Raw genomic sequence first — 23,949 nt, forward strand, 5'->3', positions numbered from 1 at the left:
GTTTGTGAGGATGTTTTAATACAACCGGAAAGAAGTTGATTTTTTTTCTCCTTCTCACTACTTATATTCATCCTTCATTTGGCTTCATCACTGTCAGTCCTGACAAAAACAATAATTTACACACAGATAACGTCTAGAACTTTGTTGTGCAATGCGGTAGCCACTAGCCACACGTGCCTACTGAGCACTTGAAATGTGCCTAATTCCAACGGAGACATGCTGAAGGTGCAAAATACACAGTGGATTTTGATTAGTACCAAAAAAAGGAAAAACATCTCATTAATATTTTTGTATTAGTTATATGTTGAAATGCAACCATTTTGGATGAATTGGGGTAAGTAAAATAGATCATTAAAAATAATTTCACCTGTTTCTTTACTCGTTAACGTAGCTTCTAGAAAATTTGTAATTACATAAGTAGCTTGCATTTGTGCTCGCACTATATTTTTATTGGACAGAGCTAGTAGTTGACGAAAAAGGGGAATTTCATTGAAAGTGCGTTTTCAGAACTGGACAGGAAGAGAAAAGGGAGAAAACTGAAGCCTGGGCACAGTAGGTGGGATAAATACCTGCTGTGAATTGCAAGGGGCGGGGAGGGGGGCTGCATTTGGACTGTGTTCCTCCCTCCCTTTGCCGCGGCCGACGAGGCCGGTGGCAGAGCTTCTCCCGGAGCCCTCCTTCCGGACCAGTCCTCCCGCCAGTCCTCTGGTCGGCCGGCCGGGCTATTGAACACACCTGCGCGCCCACGGAGGTGCGCGTCCGCGAACCCTGGCGCTGCCTCCACGCCCCCTCCCCCCGTATTTTTATTTTCCTGGCATCAACCGTCAGTCTCGCACTTCTCTCCTGAGAACCACGGCGTGGGTCGGGCCCGCCTGGGGTAAGCGCCCCTCTCTGCCCTCGGCCCGGCCGTGGGGAAGGAGATGCTCCCCCGCCCCGCCGGCCCCCGCGGCAAGCCGGGCTGTCTGGCGGCCGGGACGCCGCTTCCCGGGCGGCCTGGTGGGCCGCGGCTCCCAGCCGGTCGCGAACAGGAGCAGACGCGGCGGGCGCGCCCGGGGCCTCCGGGCCGCGGGGGGCCGCTGTGACCCGCCTTCGCCCCCGCCGTGCCGAAGGCGGGGGAGCCGGGTTTTGGGGAGAATCGAAAAGCGGAGGGCAGCCGCGGGGGGCGGGCGCTCTGGAGCGGCGGGTTCGGCGGGTGCTCCGACTGCCGTCCGCTCCGCCCGAAGCGTCGAGGAGTCGAGCAGGGGCCCGCCGCCCTCCTCCTCCATGAGGGCCGAGTGAGCGCGGCGGCGAGAGCCGGCCCGCGGCGCCTCCCCCCGCGTCCTCTCCCGAGCGCAGCGGCAGCGGCCCCCGGCGGCGGAGGAGGAGGAGGAGCATGTCGGACGGTTTCGATCGGGCCCCAGGTGCTGGTCGGGGCCGGAGCCGGGGCCTGGGCCGCGGAGGGGGCGGGCCTGAGGGCGGCGGTTTCCCGAACGGAGCGGGGCCTGCTGAGCGGCCGCGGCACCAGCCGCCGCCGCAGCCCAAAGCCCCGGGCTTCCTGCAGCCGCCGCCGCTGCGCCAGCCCAGGACGGCCCCGCCGCCAGGGGCCCAGTGCGAGGTCCCCGCCGGCCCCCAGAGGCCTCCCCGGCCCGGGGCGCTCCCAGGTACGGAGCCGCTCTAGGGGACCCCGTCCTCCTGGGCCAACGCTTCCCCACGGCCCTCCGCGCGCGCCGAGGTCGGCGCGCTGTTCCCCGCCCCCCCCCGTTCCCCGAAAGCATTCCCCGAGGGGCCCGGTTGTTAATGGGGTGGGGACGGGCCCGGAACGGGTTTGGAAGGTGGCTGCAGGAATCCTTTTGTGCGCCCCGGCTGGGGGAGGGGCCCAGTGCGCGGTCTCCGAGTTCGGCCGTCCGGGGAGGAAGTAAAAATCGCCTCCCCCTCCCAGCCCTGGAAAGGGAGACCTCAGGCGAGCAACCACCTCTTTTTAACCGACTCCTTAAGAAAAAAGGGAAAGAAAGCCCTCAAACATTCATTTAGGAGGCAGGTATGGCCGTAAATGAGCTAAAGCAAGTCCATTGTTCCTTTTTGCAGGCTCTGTATATATTCTGGCGTTAACCTTAAAATTCGTGACTGTTCTCGTTTAACTCTTAAAAACCTGCCCTTCGCATTTGGTTTTTCAGGAGATAGTAAGTTGCTGTACAAAGGAAGGAATGCGACTAACACCTCATTTTTCCTTTCTCAGAACAAACGAGGCCCCTGAGAGCTCCACCTAGTTCACAGGATAATATCCCACAGCAGAACTTGGAGTCAGCAATGGCTAAACCCCAGGTGGTTGTAGCTCCTGTATTAATGTCTAAGCTGTCTGCGAATGCTCCTGAATTTTACCCATCAGGTTATTCTTCTAATTATACAGTAAGTAGGCCTTTTTACCACAATTCTGAGTTACTATTACTGGGATAATGTGGTTATTACTGTATTTTATTACTAGTATGCTGGTGCTTTCTACTACACATAAAAACCTTTTATTATGAATTCTTTGAACTCATGAGGAACCAAACTGATTCAGGAATATATTTTGTAGTTATCATGTTTTAAATATCAGAATGTAAATTGAGAGTAGACCTTGTCTCTTCACTGCTGTATTCCCAGTATCTTTAGAGTATTTCTAGGCTAATACAGGATATGGTTAAGGGCACTTTCAATATATAAAACTAAGATTTGTGTTCAGACTTACTGGACAATCTATAGAATAATGGCGCCTGGGTGGCTCAGTCGTTAAGCGTCTGCTTTCCGCTCAGGTCATGATCCCAGGGTCCTGGGATCGAGTCCCACATTGGGCTCCTTGCTCGGCGGGGAGCCTGCTTCTCCCTCTCCCACTCCCCCTGCTTGTGTTCCTGCTCTCGCTCGCTCTCGCTCTCTCTCTGTCAAATAAATAAAATCTTTAAAAAAAAATTAAAAAAAAGAATAATGGCCTGGCAAAGCTGACTTTAAATTTGATTTTAGCAAGATAGCTGAATATTCATTGGTAGTTTTAGGGTAAATTAAACCATGGTTTTGCTGCAGGCTAATTTGAGGTAGGCTTTTGAATGTTACACATCTGGGCTCTGTTAAAACAGAAGTGTTTCTGGTTCTAATTAACTACTGTTACGAAGAAATATAAAGGGTTTTGATAAAATGTTTACACAGGTCTGAAGAACTTTTAAACTTTCAGATTCATCTTTGTCAGTATAAGAACTTAAAAAAATTGATCACATTTTTCTTCAGTGGGAGAAAATACAAAGCACAGCTGGGATATATAGAAAGGAACGTGTCCTGGGTAAATGCATAGCAATTAATTGTATATAAGTGGGGCAGGAACGATTAGAGGGTTAAAGAAAGGATGATAACTTTGGCAGAATTCTTATGTTTCCTAATTTCTTAGTTTTATTGACATTTAACATGAAACAGTGTACATAAAGGTTAGCTCAAAGTTTCACGAAGTGAACATTTAGGCAACCAGCATCCAAATCAAGAAAAGGAATGTCATCTGCATCCCGAAAACTCCTTCCAACCCCTTCTAATCATTACTGCTCTCCTAGGTTAATTACTATTTTGACTTAACAAGTTTTGCCTGTTTTCAAAGTTTGTATAATTGGAGTCCTACAGAATATCTTTGCACAATTTTATTCAACATCTAAATTAATCCACCTTGTAGCTCATAGTTGAAGGTGACTTACTCTCCTAGCATTCCACTGTGTGAATATACCACGGTCCATTTGTCTTTTTTTTTTTTCTTCTGCTTTGTCTCTTGATAAACATTTGAGTAGTTTCCACTTTTGGGCTGTTGTGAATAGGGCTGCTAGTCTGTGTATCCACGTCTTGGTGGATATTTGCCCTTGTTTCTGTTGGGTACATACCTAGGAGTGGAATCACAAGGACACAGGGTAGCCAACTCTTCTTCCCCCCCTCCAAAGATTTTACTTTTAAATAATCTCTACATCTCTACACCTAATGGAGTCAAAGTGCCTTGGTAGCCAACTGTAAGAGAGACTGTCAAATAGTTTTCCAAAGAGGTGTTCCAGTGTACACTCTGAGTAGTGTGTGATTTCAAATTGCTCTGCTTCCTTGTCAGCATTTGGAATTTTCTGTTAAGTTTAGCCATTTTGGTGGGTGTGTGGTATCTGCTTCTGGTTTTAATTTATATTTACCTGTTAACTAACAGTGGTACACACACTTTGTTACTTCTTGGGGCTGGGGGCCAGTGCTTTCCTTCCATTTTTTGATAGGAAAGGTATGGAAAGGCTGTATTTTATGTTTCAGAAACTCCATGCATCTTAGACTGCCCAGGAAAAAGCTTTGGGGCTGGGAAGGGGAAAGTATAGGCAAGCAGGAAGAGCAGTTGATTTGGGGTGAAAGGGGCTGTCAGTCATGTAAAGTAGAAGTGAGAACACTTGGGTTCTTGCCAAAAAGTTGTATTTGGCTCAGGAAATGAATGATTAGAGAGCTGTGAGTAGTTGAATAAAATAGTAAAGAGTACTTACTTTCAAAGAGCCACAAAACTTTTCTCTTTGTCTCCCTGTTTACCTCGGCCATTTTATGATAGGAGGGATGCAATTTTTTTTTTCCAGAGCCTGTACTAAACTAGTTTACATAGTTCTACAGAGTTCAAGTGACTCCAGGGCTACAGAGCAGTGTAATGAGCCATGTTCACTTACTTTGAGCCACTGTCCTCTGTTAGGCATTCCTTGATATCCTCTATTATATCAGCTGCTTCTTTGTTCAGTCTGCCAGAGCAGATTGCATACTGGGAGCCCATGGTTCATGTGTGGCCTGCAGGTGTATCTTTTTGTGGGGGGGGCACCTTTTAATAAGCTACCAACACTTAAATGTTGCAAATCTGAATTTTCTGGTTTCTCTTGAAATCCTAATATGTGTTTGTACCAGACTATTACTTTATTTATTTACTTAGAAAGAACGGGAGCCCGAGTCAGGGGAGGGACACAGGAAGAGGGAGAGAGAATCTCAAGCTGACTCTGAGCTGAGCATGGAGCCCGAGGCAGGGCTCAGTCTCACCACCCTGAGATCATGACCTGAGCTGAAATCAAGTCAGATGCTTAACCAGCTAAGCCACCCAGGCGCCCCCGGACTGTTAACTTTGATAGAGCAAAAACTGGAGCTGAATGGATGCAGCCCCCCTAGATGGAATGTGTGAGCTCTAATTGCTCGCTGGCTTGGTTTGTATTCCACCTTGATTCTATAATCATTCAAGCTTGCTACCTCTGCTCTAGTGCACTGTCTAGTCTTATTCATTTACCCTTTTACCCTCTGTCAATGCTAAGCATTTTTCTCTGTCTACTTAGTCACAGAATAGTAATATCCTTGTTTTTTCCTTGACTCTTAGGATAAGGTCTTATGAGGGAGACTTCTCCTCGTAGTAGCCATAATCCAGAGTTAGCTATATTCACTCACTCATTCAACAGGAAGTTGGATGTTTACCGTGAGGCAAGCACTGGAAATACAGCAGTGAACAAAATGGACAAAAATGCCTTGAGTCTGCTTTTATATTTATAAGAAAATCTGGGTATCTTTGAGTTGAATCTCTTCTCAAGAGTTCATGCCTTTTTTTTTTTTTTTTTTTTAAGGTTTGAGACCTTTTTTAAGGTTTTGACCACGGGGTGGAGGGGCAAAGGGAGAGGGAGAGAGAGTCCCAAGCAGACTCCGCACTGAGGGCAGAGCTCAACACAGGGCTCGATCTCACCACCTAGAGATGATGACCCGAGCTGAAACCAAGGGTTGGCTGCTTAACTAACTGCGCCACCCAGGCACCCCAAGAATTCATGCTTTTTTCTAAAAAGCCTTTATGATAGTCTTTTGTTGTGCTTTCTTAATCCTTCCAAAATTCTGAACCCTTTTATCTTAGAGTCCTTCCTGTAATCCCACTGCTAGAATTTCTTGCTTTCCGTGCCTTCTTACCAGGGAGTTGCTGTATCTAGCTACTCCTGCCCATTGCTGCTTCTCTGATGATAAACCATTACAGCTTGAATATTTAATCACATCTCACTTACAAGAACCAAAAATTCTACATAGGAATTCATAAAGCATTTATTAAGGGGTGCCTGGGTGGCTCAGTTGGTTAAGCGTCTGCCTTCAGCTCAGCTCATGATCCCAGGGTCCTGGCACTGAGCCCCATATTGGGCTCCCTGCTTCTCCCTCTCCTGCTCTCCCTGCTTGTGCTCTCTCTCTGTCAAATGAATAAATAAAATCGTCAAAAAAAAGGGGGGGGCATTTATTAAGAGACCAAAATCCCACACACACACACTCTGTCCCTCCCTCCCCCTCCTCCCCCTCCCTCCCAGCTTTTTTCTAAGAACATTCCCCTCAAGTCATTGCCTGTTTGTTTTCTGCCTTTCAGTAGTGATGTTCTCCAAAATGTAAAAGTATTCACTGTTAGTATTTACTTCTCACTGTTCAAACCTCTGCTGACTGATCCCCCTAATTGAATTGATACTACTTTTTGTGACCTTTACTGGTGCTCTTTGGGTCTGAAAATCTATTGTTCTCTCAATCCTCATCCTAGTAGACTTTGACCACAATATGATCTATGCAGTTTAACAAGTTCCAGTGTGCTAGGTCCTGTGCTAGGGGCCAAGGGTACCTTTTCAGTCTTTTAGAAGTTTCTCTTTATAGGAACTGAATAGTTAAGATACTAATTTTAATTTTTTCCTCTCTGTGCATAGTCTTTCACTTCCAGGACTGCAACCATTGTTCTTTCAGATTTCAACATGTAAAATTATTCTGTAGCATTTCCTTCTATGAGCACCTCTACTTTTTCCTTTGGGCACTGTGGTGGTACTTCATCCTTGCAACTTGCAAATCATTCCTTCTTCCCTCAGATTGTAGTCCCTGAGGTTCTCTTTTATCCATTTTATTACCTGCCTTGGTGATCCTATCACCTAGAATCTGACCATTGCCTGTCTACTGATATCTGAAATCTGATTCTCCCTCTGAACTCCTGGCTTGTGTTTCCATTTGTTTTGACTTATTCATGAGGATGTCCCATTGAAACTCAAGTATAAAAAAGAATTTATCTTCTGCAAAGTTTTTTTTATACTAGCTGCTCAGGCTAAAAAATGGTGTATTGACTCACATTTCTTTCACACTCTTGCCCCCTTCAATCCAGTTAACTAAAGTAGTCTTGATTATTCCACCATCTAAGTGTCAGATTAGTTTCCTTTTATTCCTGCTGCTTTGGATCTCTAGCAACGCATTCAGAGTATCTCCCATGAAAAGTGTGTTTTCTCTCTGATGTCCCTCCTAATATCCTGTCAGAAGTCTAAGAAAAATACATAAAACTTTAAATATTCCTCAGCTTGCAAGCCATCTAACTCCACTTTGAAAACTGACAAAATTTGTACTCTAAAAAATCTGGTACTAGAGAAATAACTCAAACATGTTAGAGTCCTCGTTTGTCCACAGTATGCTGTTCTTCCTTTTTCGCTTGAAACAACAGACTCTGATCAATTCCCTGTCGTTGTTTATTTTCAGTTATCCTACACCCAACCTGGGGCTTGAACTCATGACCCTGAGATTGAGTCACCTGCTCCACTGACCCAGCCAGATACCACCTTTATCAATCCCCTGTAATGCTTACAATTAGAGCAGCTCTGCTTTCCTTTTTTTACTTTCAGACTTCAGATTTTCTTTTTAAAGATTTATTTTAGAGAGCGTGCACACGTGTGCACATGAGAGCGGAGGGAGGAACAGAGGGAGAGATACAATCTCCAGCAGATTCCCCGCTGAGCAGGGAGCCCAACACGGGGCTCTATCTCACAAGCCTGAGATAATGACCTGAGCCAAAATCAAGAGTCTGATGCCTAACCAACTGAGCCACCTAGGCGCCCCCAGACTTCAAATTTTCTTACAAGAGAGTTGGTCTTATTGAAACAACTAGAAATCAGTGTTCCAGACTGCATTTTTGCCACAGTGAATGACATTTGATAGAAACCAGACATTAATACCTTCAGTTGGGACCTGTAGGGTTCCTGCTTTTCTCTCATTAACAGGGACACTACAAGTCTGTAAAACCATATATCAAAAACTAATTTTTAATTGTAAGACTCACATAACGTACCTGGCTAATATTAAACTATATTTAATGTATACATTTATAATGCTTAACTGGTTTCACAATTTTATAAAAAATGGTCAGTATTCATAATATGAGCATTTATTTACTCCAGGGCTAACTATTTATCCCTTGTCTATCTTGCCAGAGCTTTTCATAGTCTATAAATCTCTTAAAATTAAACTGTACTAGAATAATGGTTCTGTGTTCTTTTCGTTTTAACATATTGGTGATTTCTATATTGATATAAATATATCTTGTCAGGTGGCTGTATGATCCATTATGTGGATCTAAGTTGGTATATTTAACCAGTTCTTTGTTGATAGATTGTTAGATGGATTTTTCTCTTACATATGTCAAGGTTAGGATATAAGCCTTTGTCAGTTACTTGGAGTATAGCATAGAGGTTAGAAGTACAGGGTTTGTTCTGTGCTCAGTTCTTCTGACTAGCTGTGTGACTTCACAAATTACTTAAGTTGGTACATGGTCCTTCCTTGTTCATACCCTAGCTTCTACGCCTTTGCCCGATAGTTTTTCCACTGGCTTTTGAGGCAGTCTCCCTGTTGTCCCCAAGACCCTACACAATTTCCCCATCTGCTTCACTGATATTAACTATTGCCTCATCTTCAGTTTCTGTGTTCTGGCTTTTCTTTCTCAAAGGTGTCAGGTAAGCACCTATCTTCTTGGGGCCTCTGTGCTTCTTGAGCCTACTATGTAGACTCTCTCCTTAGGTATTTGTGTGACTGGATTTTTTGGTTTTATTTTTTTCTTTTTTCTCAGATTAGATGTTAATTCTTCAGAATTCTTCCCATTTTTTCTGTTTTTTTTTTTTTTTTAAGATTTTAGTTATTTGAGAGAAAGCGAGAGAGATCACAGAGGGAGAGATCACAGAGAAGCAGACTCTGCTGCTGAGCAGAAAGCCCAGTGTGGGGCTCGATCCCAACACCCTTAGATCATGATCTGAGCTGAAGGCAGACGTTTAAGCCATCCAGGCGTCCCTCTGTTCTTATTTTTAAAAAATTTAATTCCAGTAAGTTAATATACAGTGTTAAATTAGTTTCAGCCCATTTTTTTTTTCATGGTATATCCTAAGATCTGAATGATATCTTCTGTGATGGAAGATAAGTTCCACTGGAGGAGGACTTTGTTTCCTTTATTCATGCCAAGACTGTACCCCCAGCACCTAGAACAGTATTTGGCACTTAGTAGACACTCAGCAAAGGGTTTTGAATGAAGAACCAAAGTGACTTAACTGCTCTGTGCTCATTTCTTCCATCTGTGCACAGGGAACAGTAATGCTTGCTTCAGTTTTTTGGGATTGAGGCAGCCTTGCAGAGCTTTTAAAGTGACTGTCCCATATTTTGTATGGGATTGGTAGCTATTAGCTCATTAATCGAGTATCATCTTACATACCAAGAAGCATAGCTTTTTATTTTTAGATGCTCTTAGATATGATCCTTTAGGTATGAAAACACAGCTATGGCATTGGAATATAAGTATTTTCCCAGAAATGTAAAGATTTGCTGACTTAATGCCTTACTGTGTGCTAGTCACTGGTCCAGGGGCATTTACTCATTAACTCATTTAATCCTCCATCACATAGCTGTAATGTTTATGATGAATAAATTTGAATTTCGTCAATGTTAATTTGTTTTAGAGTCATTTAATTTATTTTTAAGTAATCTCTGTAGCCAGTGTAGGGGTCAAACCCATGACCCTGAGATCAAGAGTCCTTTGCTCTACCAGCTGACCCAGCCAGGCGCCCTTAGAGTGGAGTCATTTAATTTGGATTGAGTTTTGAGCTCAGACATTTAATCTGTCCGTTTACCTGTTCTGCTCAGCAAACACTGTGAGCATGATACGGGCACATGAGTCCGCTCTTCCTGCAGTTGGTTCTGTTTCCTTAGTGCCTCTGATAGCACATGCAGTTCGTCATGGTAAGTAGTATCACTTTAATATCTGGAAATATATAAAAACTATGTAACATGGCCTCAAAGTGATGGTCAGCTGAAAAAATAGGACCAACTGGCTAGATTAGCCTTTCTACTAAGATTGTGTATTCATCTAACATGGAGCTTTCCTAAGGGGAATTTGGACTGGGTGTGATTTTATTTTTTCTTTATGCACTCACTGGCTTTAGAACTTAACCCCTTCATAAAATGTTCTATATTGTCATAATTCTTTCATGTGGTTTCTCATTTGACTCCTCTGGAAAAGGGTAACTTTCATCAGTAATATAGTCATTATTAGATCATAACTGTTAAGTAAATTTCAGAATGCTTGGTTAGTATTCCAGGCATTGCAAGTATAAGGGTTGATAATCTGATACCTTTTGCAGTACTCCCCCTGTTCAGCCTCCAGCCATTAATTAAAAGATTGGGAACTACCAAAGGTGATAGTGGTAAAACATTAGTTGGAAACTACTCCAGTCAAGGTTGGCTAGAAGGCTGGATATAGCAGTCTGCCACAGTGTACTATGGGGAAATGTTATAGTCCCTTAACTATATATGTTTCACTGTCTTTGGGGATTAACAGATGACAAATCTTACTAGCTTTTTTTTCCTCCCCAATATAGAAATTCTCAAATACCTTTAAGAGTATGAAGAAGGGTATAATGAATCCCCATGGCCTCAACAGTTAGCTACCTGTGGCCATTCTTGTTTCTATTATCCCTGGCCCCTTCTTCCTTCCCACTTTGAAGCAGATCTCAGATGTTATACCCATAAATAGATCAAAATTTTGATGTCAGTATTATAGTGAAATATTGGCTTAAATTTTCTCAGCTGTCTCGTAAATCTGCCAGAATGAAAAGACAATTTCCTACCCAGTTAGATGGACTCCTTCTGCTATAATATAACACTTTGACCATTGGGTGAGGAAGAATGATGCAGTGGGCTTAATTTTATTGAGGAAAATAACAAATTTTATCATGTGAAGAATCACTTGTGCTAGAGACTTCTCACCTTAAGCTGCCTCAGGTTTATTTTAGCCCGTTGCATGGATTAAAACATTTTTTTAAACTTTTCACCTGTAGGAATCCTATGAAGATGGTTGTGAGGATTATCCTACTCTATCAGAATATGTTCAGGATTTTTTGAATCATCTTACAGAGCAGCCTGGCAGTTTTGAAACTGAAATTGAACAGTTTGCAGAGACCCTGAATGGCTGGGTTACAACAGATGATGCTTTGCAAGAACTTGTAGAACTCATCTATCAACAGGTAGGTTGGCTGATGCCGCGGGTGATCATCAGATAGCTTTCTGAAGCCCAAGGGTGGTGGTTGCTCCTTCACGTTCACTGGCCTCCATGCTTCTTAACTTTTTATGGTTCATGGGAGCTTTTAAGTCTGTCGTATGAAATTCCTGTAGCTGGGGATCTAGGGCCAGAGCCAGACTGGAGATTCAAGGCTCTGTACACGCAGTTGGAAGGACTGTTGGACATTTATGAGGGAGGCTAGGTAAGTATCTGTTTTTACAGGATCTGAAATTAACAGTACACAGAAAGAGTGCAATTCTCTTCTCCTACGTATCAAATTATATAGCACTTTTGGAGTATGGGAGGAAAAAAAAAAATCAATGGGAGAACTTTCTTCCCTCATAAAGGAGCCCCCCCAAAAAAAGCTAGACCACAAAACACTGTATTGACTCTTAACATTTATGCTTATATTTATTTTAAATTTCCAAGGATTTATATCTTAATTCCATAAGTCTGTCAGTCTAGATTGTTCACAAAAAATTTAGGTTTGATCCTAGCATATTGGGCTCTGACACATTAATGCTATTTTCTGTGGGGGAGATAGACAACACTGGATTTTGAAGACAGATTTAAGGGCACTGTTTGAAACTGACCAAAAACAGTAGGAGATAAATAGAAATAGAAACTTAAGTGTTCTCTAAGTCATTGCTGAAAGAGCAACTTGAATTTGGAATATGTGGAAGAGTGATTATGATGGCAGGTAATTTTCATCCTACCTAGTGTTTCATTTGATTACTTTCATAGCTTGTTCTGAATAGTTACTGGACCCCTCAGTATTACCTCGCCAACTCTCAGGTTTCTGGACATGCTTGAGGTTTTAGGAGTATAGAATTGCTTCATTTGTCCCGATACCTACTTTTGGCCTCTAAATGGATTGCAAAGGAATATGAGAAGAAAATGGAGAAATTGTTAGTGCTTTTCTGATTTCTCTTCAGTTTCAGCTCTTCGTAGGCTGCCTGGTTCTAGTCTTCAGGGCTGTAACCTAACAAACTACAGTTTCTGTGATTGTCTCAAAGCCAGTTCTTCAAATATGTACTCCCTATTAATATTCTGTGTCAGTGATACACAGATTCACCAACAGTTCTTAAATTTCACTGGGGGATTTACTCCTAGCAACTAACAAAAGAAGACCTGTTATAAAAATGGCAGATTAAACATACATATTCAACTTTGATTCCTCCCCAAATACCACTACAAATACCCTATAGGGGCTGACATGAGGGAAAGAGATTAAAGTACCAGTTTTGGAGACTAGAAAGCAGGTGGGCAGATCTAAAAAAAAAAAAAAAAAAATTGAATTCCAAGCCAGGGGGGAAAGTTGAAAATCACCCCGATTTACTGTGTGGAATCTCTGCAAGACTCTAGGACAAGAATGGAATGAGACTAAAAGGATAGCTTTAAAATATTAAACAAAAAAACCCCTAAAAAACAAAAAAAAAAACACAAAAAACCTAAAAAAACTAGACCCTCTACATTTTTTTGCACTGAGTATCTGGTTTGAAGTTTTATTACAACCCTTCTTGAGAATTGAAGGGAAGTACTCCACCAGAAAGAGGAAATTAAGCCACAGATGAAGATGTAGAAACTAGAAAACAGAATTTTATAGGAACTGCTAAATGGATTATCTAGATGGTAGTGAAAGGAGATCCCAAGACAATAGCCGGGCTTCACTGGAGTAGGGCAGAGGCTCCAGGCAAGATTCGCTGGTAAGATGAGCGTAATTGCTGTGTTTGAATGTGTTAAGAAGAAACTTGGGAACTTGTGAGTTTAGGGGTAAATCAATGAGATGTAAGTAAAGAACAGAGTAGAGAAAATTTAAGTCTAGGGAAAACAAAGTTGTGCAAGAAAGGAGAAATCTATATATTACATGGTCCAGCTGTAAATGGAAACATAAAACTAACCAAATCATGGTATGACCATGTCGGTAGGTGGAAAGATTGTCAAATAGTGGAAAGGAGTGAGGGTAAGCAAGGTGAAAGCTGGATATTCCTTGTCCATGGTGGGAAACTAGTAAGAAATAATGTCTAAACTGAAATCACAAAGCATGGGGATACAGAGGTTGAAACCTGATTTTCAGCTGAAAGAATTGAAAATGGTTGTCAATGGGAGTGAAGTTGAGGTATAGTGGGGAAGTAAGAAATTTTAAAAACAAGCCTTATAGAACTTCTTGTCTTTAAGTTGTGCGTGATAATTTTAAAAGTAAACTAAAGGAAAACAGGCAATGCCCATAATGGGAAAAGGTTGATTTTTGAATTTCAAGTCTTATGTGGTACTAGATACACGTCCATGAATGATCTCAGGAGAAACCAGTCTGTTGTCTTTGCAAGCAAGGAAATAATTAGAAATAAAATGATCTAACAATTAGGAAGTACTTTCTACCATGCTAGGTAACACTTGACATGTAATTAACTCATTTAATCCTCCATGGTTGAAGATATTACTTTTATCCCTTATTTTATACATATCTTAAGGGACTTGGCTTAGGTTACCACAGCTGGTAAGTAGACCCAGCAAAGGGTCAGAGAGGCCTCAGGCCATTTGTTAACATCTAGATTATGGTTAGCTACTATCTTTGTAACCTTGGTCAGGTCCCTTAATCTTTTAGTATGCTACCTAATATTAGGTAGTGAACTATGTTCTCTACTCTTCTTTAAAAACTGCAGTTAAAAAAGTTAAAACTTCCTGAGTACTGTTTTGGCTATATCAAACTATCTTTGATATGTAGTGTTTTTTCATGGTCTTAGTTTTTGGAATAGCTTATCTTTATTTTCGCTTTACCTCAAGTGTGTTTGGAGTATTCTTTAAGTGTTAATCTCTTGTACCAGGTACCATTTATCACCTCTTTTAGGAATCAAATGGAAGCCCAGGGAGGTTGAGTGATGTCCAAGGTCTCAATGCAGGCCTGGGAATCTTGCTCTGAACTGCTAGATGCCAAAGTCTGTGCCAGTTTATCCCTGAAAAACACCACAGAACAATCATTTGGCAAATACTCTTTTTCATAATTAGCACTATGCAACTGGGTACATGCACCTGTCTTATGCAAAAATTAGTTAGTATAAAGAGGTCTTATGTTTTTGCTTTCTGGTGACCTCAGGTAAATGATGGGGAGAACTTAAAATTTTTCCTTTGTTCTTGTTCTTTGTGTAAAGTTGGGAGGGAGAGTTAATTTCTTTATGCCTAACAACTAAAAAAGACTTGGACATTTGTACAGTGTGGTCAGTTTTAGGGGCGGAAACGTTTTCTTCTTTAGAATGTTGCTGTTAAGTATTTGCATTAAGAACAATGTATTTGTGTCCTAAAAAAGTTTTTTTCTTTTTGAAAGGCCACATCTATCCCAAATTTCTCTTACATGGGAGCTCGCCTGTGTAATTACCTGTCCCATCATCTGACAATTAGTCCACAGAGTGGCAACTTTCGCCAGTTGCTGCTTCAAAGGTCAGTGTGAATATATGAAATTAAAGGAAAGCTACTTTTAGACCTACTAGAATTTGACCGTTCCTCTTTTCTAAAGACTGTACATTATAGAAGGTTGCAGGGGAAGGTAGGGTGGACCATTATTTGTATTCTAGTATATACTGTTAAAAATTTATAGTCCCACATATCGGTCTTTTTTTTTCTGTAATGTCTGCCTTTGGGTTTTTTTCTTTTTTAAGATTTTTATTTATTCATTTGAGAGAGCACAAGTAGAGGGAGTGGCAGAGGGAGAGGGAGAAGCAGGCTCCCCACGGAGCACGGAGCCTGATGTGGGGCCCTGAGATCATGACCTGAGCCAAAGGCGGATGCTTAATCGACTGAGCCACCCAGGTGCCCTCTGCCTTTGGTTTTGTGCTTAGAAGGCCTTTCATTTCCCAAGATCTTAAAAATCTCCCACTTACATATTTCTTAGTTACATCTGTACTTTTGGTTTGAGTAGGTTCTAATTTATTGCCACATGTTGGACTAGTTTTTCCCATACCACTTTTTACAATAATCCATTTCCTTATTGAGTTGAACTGCTGCCTTTATCACACTACATCCTTATATTTGGGCTTTGATTCTAGAGTTCAGTATATTTTTTTCATCACTTGTTCTATTCCTATTTTATTATGATACTGCTAAAAAGCTCTAATTTTTTTTAATATCTAGTACTGTTGGACCCCTCCCCACATTTTTTGGGTAGAATCTCCTTTACTATTCTTGCATGCTGCTTTTCTCCAATGAACTTTAGAATCAGTATGTGAAATTTCATGAATCTTTTTGACATGACCTTGAATTCAAAAGCTAATTTAGGGAAACTAATTTTCTTATGGGAGTCGTTTTATTCAATAACAAGGTTGCCTTCGAGTTTATTATAGTTGATCCATTAATTCTTTAAAGATACTTTCAGTGGTTGCAAAGTATTCCATCATGTGGTTAAACTGCACTGGAACAGAATAAAGGTCCCAAAAGTAGACTCCAGAGACACTTGAAAATTAAGCTTTTGATGGAAATACTTCAAATACGTATGTAGAGGGTAAATTGTGCTGCTGACACAACTGGCTAGCCATTTGTTGGGGGAGAAAACAAAGATGGGTTCCTGTCTCTTTACACCAAAATATATTTCAAATCTATAAAAAACTTAAAAGTGCAACACTAAATACTAAGAGAAATTGACAGTTAAATCTTAGGTTGCTAAAGCCCTTTTAAGCAAGACATGATATCCACAAATCCTAAAACAAGAGATTAAACCTAATTACATATAGATTATAATATTGGGAGGGGCCATAAATTTATATGAAGTAAAGAAAAAATAGGGAAATGTGTAACACATGACAATGAGCTCTGATATGAAAAGAGGGACCTCTTAGGAATGAGTAAGAAAAAGACCAGTTTTTTGTTTTGTTTTTTTTTTTAAGATTTTCTTTGTTTATGGGGGTGCGGGGGAGAGAAAGCATGAGCAGGAGGCAGGGCAGAGGGAGAGGGAGAAGCAGGCCTTCCCCTGAGCAGGGAGCCCAGCACGGGGCCCAGCACGGGGCTCTATCCCAGGACCCTGGGATTGTGACCTGAGCTAAAGGCAGACACTTAACCATCTGAGCCACCCAGGAGCCTTTAAAAAGACCAGTTTTTAAATTTTTTTTTTTTTTTTAAAGACTTTATTTGAGAGAGAGAGAGCGCTTGCGTACACACACATGAGCAGGGGGAGAGGGAGAAGCCGATTCCACTGCTGATCAGGGAGCCCGATGCGGGGCTTGATCCTGGGACCCTGGGATCATGACCTGAGCTGAAGGCAGACGCTTAATGACTGAGCCACCCAGGCGCCCCAGAAGACCACGATTTTAATAGCAATATTTGGAATGCCTTTGAATAGGTAAAACTTGGAAAAATATAAATGACAGAGTTCTAAAAAGCTATTTAACCTTATCTAGATGTATAGCTCCCCGAAAGGTGTTGAAAGTGGGTACTTCTGGGAGGTAGCATGGCAGAAAGGCTGGCTGCTTTTCCCTTGTACTGCTGACCTCTGGCTGTGCCTTAAAGTCACCCTAGAGACTTAAAATAGGGCTCTGAGATCCTGTCCTCATTCTTGGGAATTCTGATGTAATTCGACTGAGGTGGAACCTCAGTGGTTTTTTTTAAAGCTCCCCAAGTGATTGAACTCTAGCCGTGGTTGAAAACTATTCTTCCAGGTCTCTTCTGACTCTACCCCATCTGCACTTCCATAATATAATAATACTGTCAAAGATACTAATGGAAGTGCTAGTCCTTTAACAAATAAAAAGCAGGGCATAATTCTATTAACTTATATATGTATTTTGAAAAGTTACTTTACAGCAGTTATCTCTGGGTTTTATGACTTTGTTTTTTATATTTTTCTGTTTTTTAACCTTTCTGAAATAAGCATGTAATGCTTTTCTAATTGAAAAATCTTTAAAAAGGGTTAGTTTAGAGGTATAGGTTCCTCTCATCTAGATAATTACATACAGGGTAGGGATTTACTTTTGCACTTGAATGAACATATTTTAATGTACAATCTAATAATCATTGTACTTATAAAACAAAAAGGTCATTTCATCAAAACTACTGATAAAGTCGTGAAGGGAGAGTAGACAATAAGGTGCTTGGATAACTACACTGGCATTAATTAACTTCCTTTCTATTAGCCAGAGTGTTTCATTTATAGATATCCCAACTTTTTTTTTTCTGATGAGGAATTAATTTTAGGGATGCCTGGGTAGCTCAGTCGGTTAAGCATCTGCCTTTGGTTCAGTTCATGATCCGGGAGTCCTGGGATCGAGTCCTTCATCGGGCTCCTTGCTCAGCTGGGAGCCTGCTTCTTCCTCTGCCTGGTGCCCCCCCCCCCACTTGTGCTTGAGCTCACGCGTGTGCACGTGCTCTCTCTCTCACAGATCTTAAAAAAAAAAAAGAATGTTTAGACGGTAACAAATATCTTACTATATCTGACTCAAATGAAAATATTGCTCATTTAATATGGCTTGTAAGCTATAGGCCACATAGACACGATAAATTATCCTGGGTTTATGGATGATTCACAGATTGACCCAAAGTAAATTCTCTGTAAGCAGTGACTTTTTTCCTTAAAAAATTTACTTATTGGGGCGCCTGGGTGGCTCAGTCGTTAAGCATCTGCCGTCGGCTCAGGTCATGATCCCGGGTTCCTGGGATCGAGCCCCGCATCGAGCTCCCTGCTCAGCCAGGAGCCTGCTTCTCCCTCTCCCGCTCCCCCTGCTTGTGTTCCCTCTCTAGCTGTCTCTCTCTCTCTGTCAAATAAATCTTTAAAAAAAAAAAAATTTTTTTTACAAAGCGAAGCTAAACTGGTCCTTTATACATGGAATCCATTCAGTCTCCATAAATCCCTCCTTTTGTCTTTAACAGAACTGTCAAAAATCAGCTTTACAAAACACATGACTTTCCTTGAGTTTTTTCACCACCTTATCGATAAAGATAAAAAATATTTAATGCCAAGAAGGTAAACATTTAACGTACATTTTAAAAATCCTTTTTTTTTTTTTAAGATTTTATTTATTTGACAGATAGCGAGAGCAGGAACCCAAGCAAGGGGAGTGGGAGAGGGAGAAGCAGGCTTCCCGCTGAGCAGGGAGCCCGATATGGGGCTTGATCCCAGGACCCTGGGGACCATGACCTGAGCCAAAGGCAGATGCTTAACTACTGAGCCACCGAGGCGCCCCTTAAAAATCCTTTTTAATAACAGCTGACACCATAATTCACTGAAATGGGCAATGACAGGTTTATGGTGATTGTTTTAGAGACTTTATAGGATGGCAGATGGGCCAAGTCAAGGGAAAATAAAGCAAGGGAAACTAAGTTATATGACTCCTGTGGTCTCTGGGATATTGAGACCAAACTAATTGCTTTCTGTTTCTATGTGAATTTCAGTTGGGGACCTTTCCCTTCTTTTCTCTGGTTTGAATAATGGAAATTAAGGATAATGGGCTTAGTAAGAGTTCATTTTATTTTCAGCTTAGTTGGAGACCATCTATATATATATATATATAGATAGATAGATGTGTGTGTGTATATATATATAAAAGATGTGTTTCAAAGCTCATATATTCACAGTAGAACATTTTACAGAGACAATTTGAGTAAAAACAATGCTTTAAAAAAAATACAAAACATTGCTTTCTTGACAAAGCCAATAAAACAAAGGTGAGGCATTTTCTTTCTTTTTGGCGCCAGTATGCAATGAACCTCATGAAACCTGTGTTGCTTAAACAGATTACAAACTTGATCTGGGGTGCCTGGATGGCTCAGATGGTTGGGCGTCTGCCTTCGGCTCGGGTTGTGATCCCGGAGTCCTGGGATTGAGTCCCACATCGGGCTCCCTGCTCCTTGGGAGCCTGCTTCTCCCTCTGCCTCTCTCTCTCTCTCTCATGAATAAATAAAATCTTTAAAAAAAAAAAACTTGATCTGATAAGAGTAGTTGAAAATAAACCCATTAGTTTCTTACAACTAGGAATCTTAGTATAAAAAGATGATGCGTGTTCTGGTCTCTACAATAGACAGGAACACTTTTCACTCCAGAAAGTCAGGGCATTGGTGCATGGTACTTGTCTCTGTATTGCTTGCGGACTGCAAATCCGACAGCTGGTCATCCTGTTTGTTCACAAAACAAAGCAGTGTGCGATTATAAAAGGTGTATCTTCATTAGATGTCGGACTGAATATGAAGTTAAAGATCAAGCTGCAAAAGGTGACGAAGTGACTCGGAAACGATTCCATGCGTTTGTTCTCTTCCTGGGGGAGCTTTACCTTAACCTGGAGGTGAGGAGGAATTTTCTTAAGTACTGACAAAGCCTGGGAACGTAAACTGATCATGATAAAGAATTTGTATTCACATTATCCTTGGACAACATTAAGGGTGAAATAAGGCCGGGCAAAGGGAGAGAGAGAAATAGTGCCTCAGGGGCTGCTCACGGTTAGTGCCTGCGTTCTAATGGAACGTCCCTAATGTTTGTTTCTCCTGTTTGCGGGGTGGCTGTTGGGAAGTGGTTACTGGGAATTTTAAAGTCTGTGTACTTTTGGAAAGCCATGGTTTCCATGCAAGTGTAAGCTCTCGAAATACAGATAATACCTTTTTTGAATTCACACATTTCGTCTATTGACTTTCACATGGTGGCTCAAAAGCAGCGTACTCTGCAGAACACAAAGCTTTGAGTTGAAAGGGCGGGGTGGTGGGGGGGGAGACACTAGAATATCTAGGGTTCTTTCCACACTAATTCACCCAGGATTGTTTGTCTTGGTGCTATTTTATATATTAATCTTCCACATAAAATGCATTTGTTTGAAGTCTGTAGCTAAACAAATTTATAAATTGGTGGTATTCTTGGATATATGTTCGTAGGCAACTAAGTGCTGAGTATTACTTTGTAATGGATTTGCTTTTTTATTTTTGTCTTGGACTAGTTAATCCCAGAGATAGATTATACCTCCTTTAACTTTGATTTGAAAACTTAATAGTAAACACCACTGAAAAGACCCATGAGATCCACCATCAAATGTGCATCTCAGTCAGTGCATCTAAAAGGTCTGTCCAGTCTAGTGCCTAATTTACTATCCCATTTTACCACAGATGGACTTAATTTTTTTTTTTTTTGCATTGGGATTTTATTTTATTTTTTTAAGTAGGCACCATGCCCAACGTGGAGCTTGAACTCCCAACCCTGAGATCAAGAGTCACATGCTATGCCAACTGAGCCAGCCAGGTGCCCCTGGATGGACTTAATTTTTTAAAACTTTCATGCATTAATCTTTCAGTTTGATTTTTATATAAGCCAAAATAAGAGCATTCACCTAAAATGTGCTGTAAATGGAGAGTCATTCTAAGAACACAGTTGTTTCCTATGTGGACGTAATGATGCCATGTCTGGGGGGGTGTACAGATGAGGTGTGGCTCCTTAGCCTACAGCTCTTCTGGCTGGAGAGCTACGATACTTAGACGATTCTGACGCAAAACACTATTTTTAAATAGTATAAAAAGAATAATAAAATGCTGCATGTTCCAAAAAAGGTGGTAGCTTAAAAGACCAGAGAATGCTTTATGAAGCAGTAATTTATAAAGGAGGCTTCGGTTATCCTGACCATATGTTGTGTGTGATAAATGGAAAATTTTACCTGTAGTTTACTAGTTGTGTTAGAGGTCCTATATACATGGAAAATAGTATAATTTTTGAAGATACAAGAGCACTTCTGATTTTTGTATTGTTTAACTTAAGACACTTATTTTGCCAGGATGTTAGGCCATTTATTTATCTGTTGTAATATTTTCGTATGGTTGCTTTTCATTTTCTTCTGTCCCCAAAGATCAAGGGAACAAATGGACAGGTTACAAGAGCAGATATTCTTCAGGTTGGTCTCCGGGAGTTGCTGAATGCCCTCTTTTCTAATCCTATGGATGACAACTTAATTTGTGCGGTAAAATTACTGAAGGTAGGTTTTACTTATGTTTGTCTGAAAATTCATCTTTCTACCCCATTCGTATATGATTTAGAGGAAGGAAAGTATGTATAGTATGCAGTGAATTCAAGATTAAATTTTTTTCTTTAAGTTAAATATTGACATTTTGCTTTGCTCTTGAATTTATTGGAAATGCAGTATGTGCTGATTTTAAGATTTTTTGCGGGGGAGAGAGAGAGTGCATGAGCAGGATCTGGGGGCAGGGGGCAGAGGGAGAGGGACACGCAGACTCCGCACTGAGCTCAGAGCGTGACATGGGCCTCAGTCTCGGGACCCTGAGATCATGACCTGAGCTAAAATCAAGACTCGGACACTTAACCAACTGAGCCGCCCGTGCTGCCCTGTACTGATTTTTTAAATACAAGAATCCAAATTTAGAAGCAAAAAATGGAAGTCCTTCACCCCCATCTCTAAATTTCCTTTCCCATGTATGTATGTGTGCCCTCAAAAAATCTCACTCTTTTTGGCTTGCCTTTTTATTATGTAACAAGTATCTTAGATCTTTGGCACAAAAGATTTACCTCTTTCTGCAGTAACTTCATTTCTACATGTACAGTTGTTTATGTAGGTTCGATTCCTACACATAGATTTGGCGGGTCAGTGAGCATAGTATACTTTATTTTGAGAAGTAATGTCAAATTTCCCTTCTAAATGCTAAACCGGTGTATGGTTTGGTTGTTGTCCTACCAACAGTGAGTGAGTATACTGCTTTCCCCATATTCTTATCAGTGATGGATATAATCAATCCTGGTTTGTTTTGTCATGGGTAATGAGTAAAAACAAAAATCTTGTTTTGCATTTTCCTGATCACTAGTGAATTTAAGCATTTCTTCATATTTGTTAGCCATTTTTCTCCTATGAATTACCGGTTTATATCCTTACCTCTTTTTTTTCCCCCCGAAGTTTGTATTTTTTTTTTTTAATCCAGAGCTTCTATACTTGTATATTTCAAAAAGCGAAAGGTTGATTTAGATTTTATAGCCTAACTTACATGGGGAATATAGCCTATAGTCATTGATACATAAAACCTGTGATTCAGGTTCTGCTTTAATTTCTCTCCATCAGGAAAAATAGAGATTCCTGACTGTTAGATGGCGGAGAATAATTGGGCGTATTTAACTTACCAAATTCATTTTGTTCAAAGAATGCTTGAATTGCTACGAATACTTTTTTTTTTTTTAGAATTTCTATACTTTATTGAATCCCTTATTTTACTGATAACCTGCTTTTTTAGTTGACAGGGTCAGTTTTGGAAGATGCCTGGAAGGAGAAAGGAAAGACTGATATGGAAGAAATCATTCAGAGAATTGAGAATGTTGTCCTAGATGCAAATTGCAGCAGGTGGGTAGCTAGCCAGTAGATCTCAGTTTCTTTTTCTGTGGGGCTTGTTTTTTAATCTGTGATGTATGCTATCATCGAAAGAATTGAAATCTTACAGATCTACAGAAATATTTTCCTAAAGGTATAATATTTTAGTTATGGCTTCTGCTCACCTGGCTTTTTTTGTTCAGTTGTGTTTGTAAATTGAAAAAGTTAAGATTTTCCTGTGGTAAGATAGGAGTCCATTGAAAAGTAAAATGATTCAGACTTTAAATTGTTCAATAAATACTTGGGTAAGGTACTATTATAAGTCCAGTTGGAGGCATAAAAATGTGGGATGGGTACTGCCTTTAAGAACCATATAGTCACAGTTAGATGGAATAATTTTTTTTTTTTTTTTTAAGATTTTATTTGAAAGAGAGCGCATGGGCAGGGAGAAGAGGGAGAAGCAGGCTCCCTGCTGAACAGGGCAGGGCACCCGATGTGGGGCTTGATCCCAGAGCCTTGGGACCATGACTTGAGCCAAAGGCAGACACTTAACCGACTGAGCCACCCAGGCACACGAGATGGAAAAACTTTCAAGGCTGCTTTAAAAAAAAAAAAAAAAAAAATTATGTCAATATAGGAAATGCCTAAAAAATCAAAGCACTTAAATGTACATGTTAAATTTATGAAACATGGTTTTAGGAGTCTGTGGTATTCTAGAACCTAACAACACTTTTTTGGATACCCTTAACTCTTTTTCAACTTGTCTGCAGAGATGTGAAACAGATGCTCTTGAAGCTTGTCGAGCTCCGGTCAAGTAACTGGGGTAGAGTCCACGCAACTTCAACATACAGAGAAGCAACACCTGAAAACGATCCTAATTATTTTATGGTATGCCAGCGTTTACATTTTAAGTTTTGTTTATTGCTTGGATCCAATTTTGGAAATTTCTAGATGAGGTATGTAAAGGTATTCTAAAAAAAAAAAGGTATTCTCAGAATTTAATGCCAATAACTCTTTTCATTGGCTTAGGGTCACATGGCAGCCAGCAAGCCAGGTAAATAGGAGAAGAAACATGGAGTCCTCTAAGGAAAGAGTGGACTAGAGAAAGATCCATCCAGTGGCAAGGGAAATCGATAAGGCTTGGACTCAGTTGAGTGGGATTGTGGAAAGTTTTTCCAGAGAATTTATAACCAGAGGCCTGCATCTCACACTTTTACTTTGCATGTTGTAGTAAATTAAGAAAATAAAAGTGATCACCAGGCCAATGATGCCCTGAGGCTCCTGACGTGACCAAACCTAACACAACAATGGAGAAATGCTCCTATAACCCCAGCCATGGAAATTCTTTAAAAAATGGTG

General features: G+C 40.9%; 1 protein-coding gene across 3 annotated transcripts in view; it reads left to right on the top strand.

Annotated features, from left to right (window-relative positions):
- Positions 1-803: 803 nt before the first annotated feature.
- The window catches only part of PAIP1 (poly(A) binding protein interacting protein 1), a 31,022-nt gene continuing 7,876 nt past the window's right edge, over positions 804-23,949 (top strand). The window contains exons 1-8 of one of the 3 annotated variants that reach the window (XM_028098042.2): positions 804-877; positions 2,216-2,385; positions 11,112-11,297; positions 14,655-14,767; positions 19,479-19,590; positions 21,130-21,255; positions 22,517-22,623; positions 23,361-23,478. In XM_028098042.2, the coding sequence (XP_027953843.1) occupies positions 2,287-2,385; positions 11,112-11,297; positions 14,655-14,767; positions 19,479-19,590; positions 21,130-21,255; positions 22,517-22,623; positions 23,361-23,478 (861 nt within the window). In that variant the 5' untranslated portion in view covers positions 804-877; positions 2,216-2,286. Of the gene's footprint in view, positions 878-1,135; positions 1,641-2,215; positions 2,386-11,111; positions 11,298-14,654; positions 14,768-19,478; positions 19,591-21,129; positions 21,256-22,516; positions 22,624-23,360; positions 23,479-23,949 lie in introns of those variants that run through there. The other 2 variants (XM_028098040.2, XM_028098041.2) reach the window with 2 other exon arrangements.

Source organism: Eumetopias jubatus, unplaced genomic scaffold, assembly GCF_037043125.1.
Source record: "Eumetopias jubatus isolate StellerSeaLion01/CBP00866 unplaced genomic scaffold, mEumJub1_p1.0 scaffold_5, whole genome shotgun sequence".
Taxonomy (NCBI): domain Eukaryota; kingdom Metazoa; phylum Chordata; class Mammalia; order Carnivora; family Otariidae; genus Eumetopias; species Eumetopias jubatus.